The sequence below is a fragment of the Stegostoma tigrinum genome, chromosome 19 (genome assembly GCF_030684315.1).
Source record: "Stegostoma tigrinum isolate sSteTig4 chromosome 19, sSteTig4.hap1, whole genome shotgun sequence".
NCBI classification, from domain to species: domain Eukaryota; kingdom Metazoa; phylum Chordata; class Chondrichthyes; order Orectolobiformes; family Stegostomatidae; genus Stegostoma; species Stegostoma tigrinum.
The window spans coordinates 17097599-17110601 of NC_081372.1; the positions used below are offsets into that span (position 1 = coordinate 17097599).

At 41.1% G+C, this 13003-nt stretch overlaps 1 protein-coding gene across 7 annotated transcripts in view; it reads right to left on the minus strand.

The window, feature by feature from the left end:
- The window catches only part of LOC125461445 (eyes absent homolog 1-like), a 263476-nt gene that overhangs the window by 14468 nt on the left and 236005 nt on the right, over positions 1 to 13003 (minus strand). For all 7 annotated transcript variants that reach the window (XM_048550238.2, XM_048550236.2, XM_059652749.1 and 4 more), the window contains 5 exons: positions 3486 to 3544; positions 3208 to 3368; positions 2582 to 2696; positions 1331 to 1452; positions 448 to 548 (listed from right to left, as the gene is read on the minus strand). In XM_048550238.2, coding sequence (XP_048406195.1) covers positions 448 to 548; positions 1331 to 1452; positions 2582 to 2696; positions 3208 to 3368; positions 3486 to 3544 — 558 coding nt within the window. The remainder of the gene's footprint in view (positions 1 to 447; positions 549 to 1330; positions 1453 to 2581; positions 2697 to 3207; positions 3369 to 3485; positions 3545 to 13003) is intronic.

Sequence of the window (13003 nt, forward strand, 5' to 3'; positions counted from 1 at the left end):
CCTTTATGTACAGTTGGTTAGGCTGCTCATAACCTTCTGTGACTGGCACCAGCAAGAACAATGCATTCTCTGTTCATACATTCATTAACACTGCTATTTGAATTCCACAACCAGTGTAGGACAATTTGCATACTTAATACCATGTCTGCTTTATGAAAAAAAGCTGGAAAGATATCCAAGAAACAAATCTCCCTCTGTCTGCAGTCTGGCTGTCAGGTGAGAAATGGGAAGTTAAAACTCTTCCCAAAGAGGAAGGGTGAAAAAATTATTTGCTCCATATAAGCACCTAGAGGTCACCTATCTGATGATATCAAAAGCCATAAGGAATATAAGCATAAACATTTATTTATAATATAAATATTTGCAAGCTGAAGGGAGGTAATTGCATTAAGTGGATGTCTAGTAAATTTATTAGAAACTTGCTTGAGATCAGTAGCTGAGGCTTACCTTTTTTGCTGCTTGTTCTTCTTCGACGCCATCTCCCACTACAATGTAGACTGCTTTCCTTCCAAACCTCTGAACTATCCTTTCAAAGCAGCTTTCCTTCCCTAAAAAAAAATCAATGATTAATTGATCGCCATCTAATCTTGGTGAGCAGCAATCACTTTGCAAAGTGTTTGCTGATAAATTTGAGATAACAAGGTGTAGAGCTGGAAGAACACAGCAGGCCAAGCAGCATCAGAGGAGCAGGAAGGCTGACGTTTTGGGCCTAGGCCCTTCTGAAGCTCCTGAAGAAAGGTCTTGGCCCAAAATGTCAGCCTTCCTGCTCCTCTGATGCTGCTTGGCCTGCTGTGTTCATTCAGCTCTACACTTTGTAATGAGATTCTCCAGCATCTGCAGTTCTTACTATCGCTGATAAATTTATTTTGTTTTTTAAAGTTGGCCATCAGCTTTGCATAATACTTGTGGAACAATGTTCAGAAATGGGTGTGAACGTATATTTTACATCAAGGTAACTTATACAAATTGATTGTAGCTATCGCAGGTTGAATTGTTTCTCTTGAGCAATATGATTAAGAGAATCGCACCCCCTATAAAACATCCTTGCTAAATCACAATGAAATTAGGCTAAATAGAACTCTTTCTTCCTTGTTCTTGATCTAAATATATCTGCCATATGTTGACTATTTCTTTCAACTATTTAGTATAATTCTTTTTAGTTCAAGTTCAATAATCTATTAGTGTTAATCATGCAATTTCTGCAGGCAAATGCTATCTCTACCTTTATCTGATCATTGTTTTCGCACAATACGCAAATCAAAAAGTGATTCATCTACTTTAATGCTGAATACATATGTTTCATAATGTTGTTACATTCATGTGTTATTACCTGTTTTTGTAGCGCTGTAAATATTTTCTATTGGGAAGACTGTACCCAGCCCATATAACAGTACCTTTGAGAGGGCTGGTATCAACTGTGTTGTTGTAACAAGAATATTCACACAATTTGACCTGTAAAATAAATCAATCAAGTCGCGTTTTACGCAGCAGTTACATGGGAAATGTTGTTCTGAGCAACACTGCCTCGATTGCCCCACTTTCCAATAATGCCGCTTCACTGGACCTGAGCACTTTGAGATACTGACCTCAACATTATTACCCAGGACAATTTGATATATTTGATTGGAACCCATCCATAACCTTAAGTATTCACTCCCTCCACCACTGGTGCAATGTGGTTGCACTGATTAGCAACTAAAAGATTTTTTGTCTTGCCTTCTTCAACATCATTTTCCAAAGTCACATCTAGAACAATAAAGGCACCAAGCACATGGGAAGGATGCCGCCTCAAGTTTCTCACAAAGTCATACCTCATCCTCATTTGGGAATACAATATCATTCCTTCATTGGGCCATAATTCTGGAATTCCTTCCATAATAACACTGCAGGGGGCCATAGCAGTTTATGAAGCTAGGTCACTGCCACCTTCTCAAGAACAATTAGGAATAGACAGTAAATGTTGCCTTTGTAAGCGATGCCAAATCCCATTAAAAAAAATAGAAATCAGACCAACATGCATCACCTTTAAAGCAAGCAGCTTTCATAACTACAATCTGAAACTTATTCTCTCTATTTGTTTGCGTATTTGTCTCTTGCCAAATTAAGGCCCTGGTCACAGAATGCTGTTCAAGTGGCAGCTTCACATATGTGGGCTTTATTTGATAGTGAATTCTGGCAATCTAATTGACTGCTGACACCACTTATCAACAGGGACTTCAGATCAAAATCAGGAGCTGAAATCTTAGGCTGATTATTCTACTCTCCAGCTCAGGGATACTTAGGTCAATGGCAATACCCTCACTCTCATCCCACCTGAGGGCAGTTTGTACAGTGCAGATTGGAAAACGAACACATCCCAATACTGATCCTACTATCTATACTAATCTCACAACATTAAATGATGTTACCAGATTAAAAAATAGGATCAAGTGTACTTGTTGTAGTCAGGACAAAAGTGGATAATGCAGAGCCATATATAAATGCAATCTGCAGACTCCAGAGATCTGAAACAGCTAATCGACTGGTTTCCATCACAACATGTTACCAGTTAAGAGGTGCCAGTGAGCGACAGGTTACTTACCTAGAGTTAATTAGACTGAGTGCTTTCAGTGCATGTGTCAGCCACAGGTCAGTCAGAGCCTCCATGTCAGCTCTCAGCTGCAGCCACCCTTCCCTCTTGGGTGTTCCAATTAAACCTGTGCAATGACACAGATCCAAGGTTTAATGCAGAATTAGTGATTCTGGTGGCAAGGTGCTACTGCACAGTTTCATAATCGAAACTAATCAGGTAAAGCCACAATAGATAACTATTACACATTTTGGCAACATTGTGGATATGGATCCATCAACACAAAAATCCATACTGTCATTCATGTGATGAATTGTTATATTCACTTAACTCATCCAAAAGGTTAGATGATTCATTTGTGGAACTCATCCATAAATATGTTGCAATTGCTGTTTTTCCCATATTTTCCCTTTTAAAATTGCATTTTGCATATTGTTTTTGAGAGTGATTTCTCATTGGGGAGACACAATAAGTATTTCAATCTTGAGTGCAACATCTGTCAAATTTGATACAACTTAAAGAGCTCCTACTGAATCATTCTCCAGTGGATCTGTTTGCTATACAACTTGTGTCAGAATTTGCGGGCCAAAGCATTATGGTAAGAAATCTTTTAGCGTACTTAAATTGAAAATACTTACCCCCAACATTGTTTTTGTAAGTGTTGTACATTTCTTTTACGCGACGATAGCGGAATGCTAATTTTCTCATCCAGTCTACACCCCCATGCACACCAGAGCCTATGCAAAGATTTCCACCAACTGCTGCTGTTTGGAAGCCATCTGTTGCAAAGTTATACGTGCTGTGTGGGCGGAGAGAGGAAGACTGTTAGCGACATTAGTTCCATTAATTAGTACACAGCTGACATTCTGCAGAATAAAAGGATCCACACAAGGCTTATTTTCAATGAGAAACTTACCTCAAATCCTGCCCATTATCATCTGAAGACACATCGTCGATGTGAACCTGGTCACACTCCTGTGGAGCACAATTAAAATAAAAACTCTAGAGTTTAAACAAATTGCAGTACACTGAACATTTTAGACATCAAGCAATTTGCAGTGGAACACTTTCCCAGGTCAAGAACTCTTCCTGAATCAGCTGGGGATGAAAATATGGCATCGGACGTTGTATCATACACCAGAAAAATGATTTTAAACTTTAACCTTCTACTAAAATCTATATTCTGTCTTATTTAGCTGTTCTCTCTCATGGTGGTGAGTTCGAAGTTGAAACCCATGTTGAATTTTTGCATTCCACGAGTGAGATCACAGGTTTTAACCAAAGAATGTTTTTGGAAAGTACAGCTACTGAGGAAATGTTTAGTGGTTCTGTCAGGTTCTGTGTTTCCACTTTATCACTTTGAATCAGGAGAAGTTACAGTAAATTCCTTTTGCAGATGTTCATTTGATTCTAAATGCGCAGAGACTTGGAAAGCTGCAAAGTCCATTCTGGCTCAGTGGTACAGCTTTGTATGCGTTGTGGTCAAAAATAACACTGCTCCAATGTAAGTCACATCAATTGTCATTCACAACTGGATTTCATTCAGCAGCAAGGGGCTAAGTTAATAGTTTCACTTTAATCTGAATTATGTGAAAAAGCATAGAAAAGTACTGACAGAAATTGCTCACTTTCAAAAAATAGGTGTAAATGCCCACAGAGTTCCAAATCTGAACCTTTCTTTTATTTTTACATTGGATGTGGGCATCCCCAGCAAGGCAATTACTAATTGTCTTTGAAAAACAATTAGGTGGTGAGCTGCCTTCTTGAATGGTTGCAGGCCATGTGCTGCAGGTATACCTGCAATATTGTTTGGAAGGGAGTTCTAGGATTTTGACCCAATGTCAATGAAGGAACAACAATATAGTTCCAAGTAGAATGTGTGTGGCTTGGAGAGGAGATTGCAGTTGATGGGGTTCTTATGGATCTGCTACCCTTATCCTTACAGAAGATCAGGACTACTGGTTTAGATAGTGTTGTCAATGTAGCCTTGGTGAGTTGCTGCAGCATATCTTGTATACTCTGCATACTGCTGCCAGTGTGCACCAATGGTGGAGGGAGCCCATGTTTAGGTTGATGGTTAGGTTGCCAATCAAACTAGCTCCTTTCTTGTGAATGGTGTTGAATTTGTTGTGTGTTGTTGGAACTGCATTTGACCAGGCAAATGCAGACTATTCCATCACACTGCTGACTTGTGCTTTCTTGATGGTAGGCAGACTTTGGCAAGCCAAGACATGAGCTGTTTGCCTCAGAACTCCTAGCCTCTGACTATGTGTAAGGTCCAGTTTTCTTTTTGGTCATTGATAGCAGGGGATTCAGCAATGCCAATGACTTGGAGAATTGGTGACATTTTCTTCAGTTGGAGATAATCATTGTCTGGCAGTTGTGTGGCACAATTGTTACTTGCCACTTAGCTGAAGCCTCAATATTGCTTAAGTCTTATTGTATATGGACACGGCCTCATTCAGTATCGGAGCAGTGACAAACGGTGCTGAACATAGTGCAAACATCAGAGAATAGCATCATGACCTTATGATGGAGACTAGGTTATTTATGAAGCAGCTGATAATGACTGGGGCTCAAACACTTCTCTGAGCAATTGTTGCAGTGATGTTTTGGGGTTGAGACCAGCAACCACAGCCCTCTTCCTTTGTTAGATTATTGAAGCTGCAAGCTGATATATGCCCAGATCCTAACGGATTTCATCCTAGGATCTTAAAAGTAGTGGCTTGTGAGATTGTTGATGCATTGAGTTTAAATTTCCAACATTCTCTAGATTTGGCGAAGGTCCCATTAGATTGGAAGATAGTGAATGTAACTTTTTTATTCAAAAAGCAGGAAACTACAGGCCAGATGGTTTAACATCTGTCATAAGGCACATGTTCAAAGATATTATTAAAGAACTTATAGCAAGGCACTTAATAAATTCAAGGCAATCAGACAGAGTCTCCATGGTTTTTTGAATGGGAAATCATGTTTACCCAACCTATCAAAATTCGTTGAGAATGTCATATGTGCTTATATTGTATTGTGCTTAGATTACCAGAAGGCATTTGATAAAATGCCACATCAAAGGTAACTGTGGAAAATTAAAAACAGATGGTCTAGAGGATAGTATATACTTGCACGGGCAGAAGAAAGCCTAGCCAGTGGTAGCAGAGATTAGGCAAAAATGGGTGTTTTTTTCAGACTGGCAAGATGAAAAGAGTGGTATGTCACAATGTTTGGTGATTTGACGTCAATTGTTTACAACTTATTTAATGACTTGGATGAAGGGATAGATGGTAAGATTTCCAAATTTACAATGCCATGAACATAAGTAGGAAAATATTTTGCGAAGAAGATGTTACAAAAAACAGATAGATAAGTGGGGAAAGATCTAGTAAATGGAGTAACATGTGGGAATATGTGTATTTTCCATTTTGTCAGGAAGAATAAAAAAGCATATTATAGAAACGCAATTTGCAAAGCTTTGGGTAATCTGGGTGTCCTAGTATATGAATCACAAAAGGCTATATTGCAGATATAGCAAGTAGTTAGGAAAGCTAATGGAATGTTTTTTGCAAAGTGTAGTAAGGTTATGCATTAGTTATATAGAGCACTGGTGACACCACATTTGGCATATCATGTACAGTACCGGTCCAGCTTATTTAAGGGAGGATATTACTGCACTAGAAGCAATTCAGAAAAGATTTACCTAACTAATATCCGGATTGATGGGCTGACTCAGGAAGAAAGATTGTACAGGCCAGGGTTTTCTTTGCTGGAGTTCAGAACAGTAAAAGACCACTTGACTGAAATGTATAAGATTCTGAGGGCTCTTGACAGGGTGAATGTAGAAAGCACATTTCTTCTTGTAGGAGGATCCAGAATTATCAGTTACTGTCAACGTTCCTTCTAGGAGGCGAGGCGAGGAACAGGGAGCGGGCGCAGCTTAACACATGGCTACGCAAATGGTGTAGGAGGGAGGGCTTCAGATATGTAGATAATTGGGATGCCTTCTGGGGAAGGTGAGACCTGTACAAGAAGAACGGGTTGCATCTGAACTGGAAGGGGACCAATGTCCTGGGTGGAAGGTTTGCTCGAGTAGTTCGAGAGGGTTTAAAACTAGTATGGCAGGGGGGTGGGAACCTGAGCTGTATACCGGAGGTGAGAGTTGATGCAGGTGAGGCAGTAGCAAGAGGTAGACCAGCTAGTGGGAAGGATTTTCCTGGGAAGGAACCAAGGGATCAGTTAAAGTGTGCTTGCTTTAACGCAAGGAGTATCAGGAATAAAAGTGATGAACTTAGAGCATGGATCAGTACCTGGTGCTATGATGTTGTGGCCATAACAGAGACATGGGTTTCTCATGGGCAGGAATGGTTGCTGGATGTTCCAGGGTTTAGAGCATTTAAAAAGGATAGGGAGGGGGGGAATAAAGAGGAGGGGGTGTAGCACTACTAATCAGAGAGGGTATCACAGCTACAGAAGCTTCCATTGTCGAGGAAGATCTGCCTACTGAGTCAGTATGGGTGGAAATTAGGAACAGCAAGGGAGTAGTCACCTCGTTAGGGGTTTACTACAGGCCCCCCAATAGCAGCAGGGAGATTGAAGAAAGCATAGGTCGACAGATTTTGGAAAAGTGTGGACGTAGTAGGGTTGTTGTAATGGGTGACTTTAACTTTCCCAATACTGATTGGAACCTCCTTCGAGCAGAAGATTTGAATGGAGCTGTTTTTGTAAGGTGTGTTCAGGAGGGTTTCCTAACTCAATACGTTGACAGGCTGACGAGGGGAGAGACCATTCTAGACTTGGTACTTGGAAATGAGCCGGGGCAGGTATCAGATCTTGTGGTGGGAGAGCATTTTGGTGATAGTGACCATAACTGCCTCACATTCTACATAGCAATGGAGAAGGAGAGGATTAGGCAAAATGGGAGGATATTTAATTGGGGAAGAGGAAACTATGACGCGATTAGACATGAGTTAGGAAGCATGGACTGGGAGCAATTGTTCCACGTTAAGGGCACTATAGACATGTGGAGACTGTTTAAGGAACAGTTGTTGCGAGTGATGAGTAAATATGTCCCTCTGAGACAGGCAAGAAGGGATAAGATAAAAGAACCTTGGATGACAAGAGCGGTGGAGCTTCTCGTCAAAAGGAAGAAGGTAGCGTACATAAGGTGGAGGAAGCTAGGGTCAAGTTCAGCTAGAGAGGATTACACGCAGGCAAGGAAGGAGCTCAAAAACGGTCTGAGGAGAGCCAGGAGAGGGCACGAGAAAGGCTTGGCAGAACGAATTAGGGAGAACACAAAGGTATTTTACACTTATGTGAGGAATAAGAGAATGGTCAAAGAAAGAGTAGGGCCGATCAGGGATAGCATAGGGAACTTGTGTGTGGAGTCTGAGGAGGTAGGGGAAGCCCTAAATGAGTTTTTTGCTTCTGTCTTTACGAAAGAAACGAACTTTGTAGTGAATGAAACCTTTGAAGAGCAGGTGTGCATGCTGGAATGGATAGAGATAGAGGAAGCTGATGTGCTGAAAATTTTGTCAAACAGTAAGATTGACAAGTCGCCATGCCCGGACCAGGTTTGTCCTCGGCTGCTTTGGGAAGCGAGAAATGCAATTGCTTCGCCACTTGCGAGGATCTTTGCATCCTCGCTCTCCACTGGAGTCGTACCTGAGGACTGGAGAGAGGCAAATGTAATTCCTCTCTTCAAGAAAGGAAATAGGGAAATCCCCGGCAATTACAGACCAGTAAGTCTCACGTCTGTCGTCTGCAAGGTGTTAGAAAGGATTCTGAGGGATAGGATTTATGACCATCTGGAAGAGCATGGCTTGATTAAATGCAGTCAACATGGCTTTGAGGGGGGCAGGTCATGCCTCACAAACCTTATCGAGTACTTTGAGGATGTGACTAGAAAAGTTGATGAGGGTCGAGCTGTGGATGTGGTGTATATGGACTTCAGTAAGGCATTTGATAAGGTTCCCTATGGTAGGCTCATTCAGAAGGTCAGGAGGAATGGGATACAGCGGAACTTAGCTGTCTGGATACAGAATTGGCTGGCCAACAGAAGGCAGCGAGTGGTAGTAGAAGGAAAATATTCTGCCTGGAAGTCAGTGGTGAGTGGTGTTCCACAGGGCTCTGTCCTTGGGCCTCTACTGTTTGTAATTTTTATTAATGACTTGGATGAGGGGATTGAAGGATGGGTCAGCAAGTTTGCAGACGACACAAAGGTTGGAGGTGTCGTTGACAGTATAGAGAGCTGTTGTAGGCTGCAGCGGGACATTGACAGGATGCAGAGATGGGCTGAGAGGTGGCAGATGGAGTTCAACCTGGATAAATGCGAGGTGATGCATTTTGGAAGGTCGAATTTGAAAGCTGAGTACACAATTAAGGATAGGATTCTTGGCAGTGTGGAGGAACAGAGGGATCTTGGTGTGCAGATACATAGATCCCTTAAAATGGCCACCCAAGTGGACAGGGTTGTTAAGAAAGCATATGGTGTTTTGGCTTTCATTAACAGGGGGATTGAGTTTAAGAGTCGTGAGATCTTGTTGCAGCTCTATGAAACTTTGGTTAGACTGCACTTGGAATACTGCATCCAGTTCTGGTCACCCTATTATAGGAAAGATGTGGATGCTTTGGAGAGGGTTCAGAGGAGGTTTACCAGGATGCTGCCTGGACTGGAGGGCTTATCTTATGAAGAGAGGCTGACTGAGCTCGGACTTTTTTCATTGGAGAAAAGGAGGAGGAGAGGGGACCTAATTGAGGTATACAAGATAATGAGAGGCATAGATAGAGTTGATAGCCAGAGACTATTTCTCGGGGCAGAAATGGCTAACACGAGGGGTCATAGTTTTAAGCTGGTTGGAGGCAAGTATCGAGGGGATGTCAGAGGCGGGTTCTTTACACAGAGTTGTGAGAGCATGGAATGCGTTGCCAGCAGCAGTTGTGGAAGCAAGGTCATTGGGGTCATTTAAGAGACTGCTGGACATGCATATGGTCACAGAAATTTGAGGGTGCATACATGAGGATCAATGGTTGGCACAACATCGTGGGCTGAAGGGCCTGTTCTGTGCTGTACTGTTCTATGTTCTATGTTCTAATGTCTTTTTTTTTCTGCACAGGCATCCAAGGTCCGTAGAAAGCAGAAGTCAATGTACCAGCATGCTGACTTGTGCATACGAAACCCCCCAGTCGCTGCAAAGTTTAGAGGGAATGTTGGTCACTGATTAAAAACAAGAGGTTGTCGATTTAATGCAGAAATAGGAAGTGCTTTCTCACAGATGGCTGTGAGCCTTCACAACTCTCATCCCCAAATGGCAGTGGAAGCAGAGTCTTTGAAGATTTGTAAGATAGATACGGATAGATGCTTGGTAAGCAGGGAGATGGGAGGCTATTCACTAACAAAATGGTCTGTGTATTTGAGGTGTGGTCATGAAACAGCCATAATTTTATTAAGTGTGCTCAAAGGCCAAATATTCCATGTTCAGATGCCCATTTGTACTGCCTATGGCATGAACTATTGGAGAAAGCTTTCTGCAATTTCCTTTGTCTTCCATTTTGCTGGGGGTCTTTGCAGCCAGACTTGGTCAAATGTTGCTTTGATGTCAAGAGCAGAAATTCTCACCTCACCTCTAGAATTCAATCTTTCAACTCTTCAGCTGTTTTAGCAGAAGAAGCTGCAAAGGGAGATGAGGGTTTAGTAGGTAGCAAAACTTCCTCATCTGCTCCCAGCATTGCCCGAGGATCAAAACATGAACTGCAAAGACAGCCCCATCAGAAACAAACAACAGTAACCCTGGCCAGGGAGACAAAAAGTAAGAGTAGAAAGAACAAAAACATAACAGACATAAATAAATGACTATGTAATATTGTGTTTCAAATTCAGAAACAGGAAATTTGTTACAAATACAGCATTACAACATTGAAAATGTTCAAGACTCTCATGACTGACCATTAACAATCTGTTTTCTGTATTAAATAATGCAATAATCAGATCTCAGCACTGAAGAAGATAACACATTGACTTTCTGGGGACTGTGCCAATATTAGCCATTTCCAGAGCACTTGTCACTTAGCTATTCAGCAACAGTTTTCAAACATTTTGGTTGCAGGATCTCTTTTCAAATGAATTCTTAATCACAGAACTCCCTTCATAAATTATGAAACTACATTTTGGTATCAGCAACAATAGATTTTGGAGGAACAGAGAGCAAAATAAGTGTTTCCTTTCCAGCAGGAGTTCTAAAACATATAATCCCCCTCTTGCCTCAAAATGGGAGAAGCGCAGATTGTAGAGGCATTCACAAAGTATTGATCAACTATTAGGCAGACAGCACATGGTGATTAGGGTCTAGGACCGAAACGTCAGCTTTTGTGCTCCTGAGATGCTGCTTGGCCTGCTGTGTTCATCCAGCCTCACACTTTGTTATCTCGGATTCTCCAGCATCTGCAGTTCCCACTATCTCAGCACATGGCGGTTGTTGTGTTTCACTCCGCACACTAGCAGTGTGTGCACGGCTCTTGTGTGAGATAGCCAGTTCCGTGTTGTATAAGCGATGGGTCCCGTCTGGCACCAGCCCACCTCTGGCTGCTGCTTATTCACTTTCTCTTGTTAATGTGACTACCACACAATCTCCCTGGAAATAACTGCACACTTCTCCAGGTACCAAGGCAACAGAGGCTCCTTCTACTCTGAGCAAAATAAATTGTTACAATATTAGCTCCATTTGAAACTAATTGCAACATAGCATGTCACTTCTACTTACGGATGTCCTTCTGCCATCGTGGTCAGGATGTTCAGCAAAAAGAATAATCAATTATTTTGTGGACTCACCACTCCTGTAACCCAAACACTTAAAAGGTCTTAAAAAGTCTGCCCTAAGGTCTACAACCACCAGCTTCTGACACACAGATACACATATACATATCTGTTCTGTTTTAGCCTTAACTCCAATTTTAAAAGTTCATTCCTTTGCATCAGCTTGTTGTCCACTCCTTACCCCAGTTCCTCCTTCAGCATGCCACTTTGGTGGGGAATATAGATCACTTTACAATATATATTTGTACCTCATTTTCACTGACAAGCCCCAAACTCATTTTCCCTAAGATCTGTAGAGGGGAGAAACTTTAATCCTTTCATTCTCAGCTGCATTCAAACACAGGACTTAAAAGTGAAACATAGTGTTCTAACACACTGAGCGACCGTGTCCCATAAAGATTTAAGTATGTTTTCCAAACAGAGGGGTTTAACCTAAACCTGATCCCTGCAGAAGCAAGGAAGTGACCTTTCACTCATGTCTGTAAAATAACTGCAAATATTTTTTAATAAATCATACAACAGTAATGAATCACATTGGTTAATCATAGTAAAACTCTGTAACACGGATACTGCACCATAGTGGCAAATTTCAAATCTTTAATGTATGTTCATTTTGAGATAGAGAAATGAGGAATTCAAAAACTATTACGAATGGGGTCAAAAGAAGGAGATTACTTGGTACAATATTTCTAAATACATCCATGGGCCCTAACCTAAAGCTTTCTATCACAGCTGTGTTGAGCTCATGTTTTCAAAATGCATGAAAATAAATCAAACTGCACCATCATATGTTCCTTAACGGATCAAGACGAGTTCTTTTTTGTATTCCTAACCTATCACAATTATCTCCAAGGCAACCATTCCATTGAATAAGAAAGATCATTGGTAATTTTTGCAAAGCATACTAGCCAGCAGGTGTCTCCATAAACTTTACAAAGTTACTACTTTGCTGCGCTTATTGTTTCAAATGTGTCTGGGAATAGGCCTCCATGTGTGTTACTTATCAGTCCTCATTGACACAGGTCTAGCCAACAACAATGGAAGTTATCCATCAGGGGAAATTAGAGTGCGAAACCAATTTTTCAAGCTTAGATTTCTCACTTGAGGGTTTGCACTATCTTTTCAGCACAGAGTAATTCTCACTGCTGCAATCAACACTGTTCAGTACGCATGAGCTCTTCTGAAACCGCATGTGCAATTGTTTAGCGCTGCATAGTTTTGCTATTACATGCAATGGACAAACGTTAATGATTTATTATGCAAAATCATTATATATACATTTGTTCAGCAGAATAAATGTGTTCAAGTCTCAGCCAAATCCATTCAAGAATGATTGCCTGCCAACAAGGAATAGCAGGGAGTTTGTATCTGTCAACAGTTGGACTGATGCTCTGACAATAGAAGTCATGTTTCCAAATTACACAGATCAGTATAAAATTCGAATGGAGGGTCGTCCTCGTGAATGCAGCATAAATATCATGCCTTCATTGTTTTCTTGCAATATCTCTTCATATTTACAATACAAAAGGATTGAATGAGATAGCTGATTGCTTTGAAAATCTATCATTTTCAAATAGCTGCTTCAATGTTTTGCACGTTGACCAGCATCAATTAGTAGTCATCGTTATGAC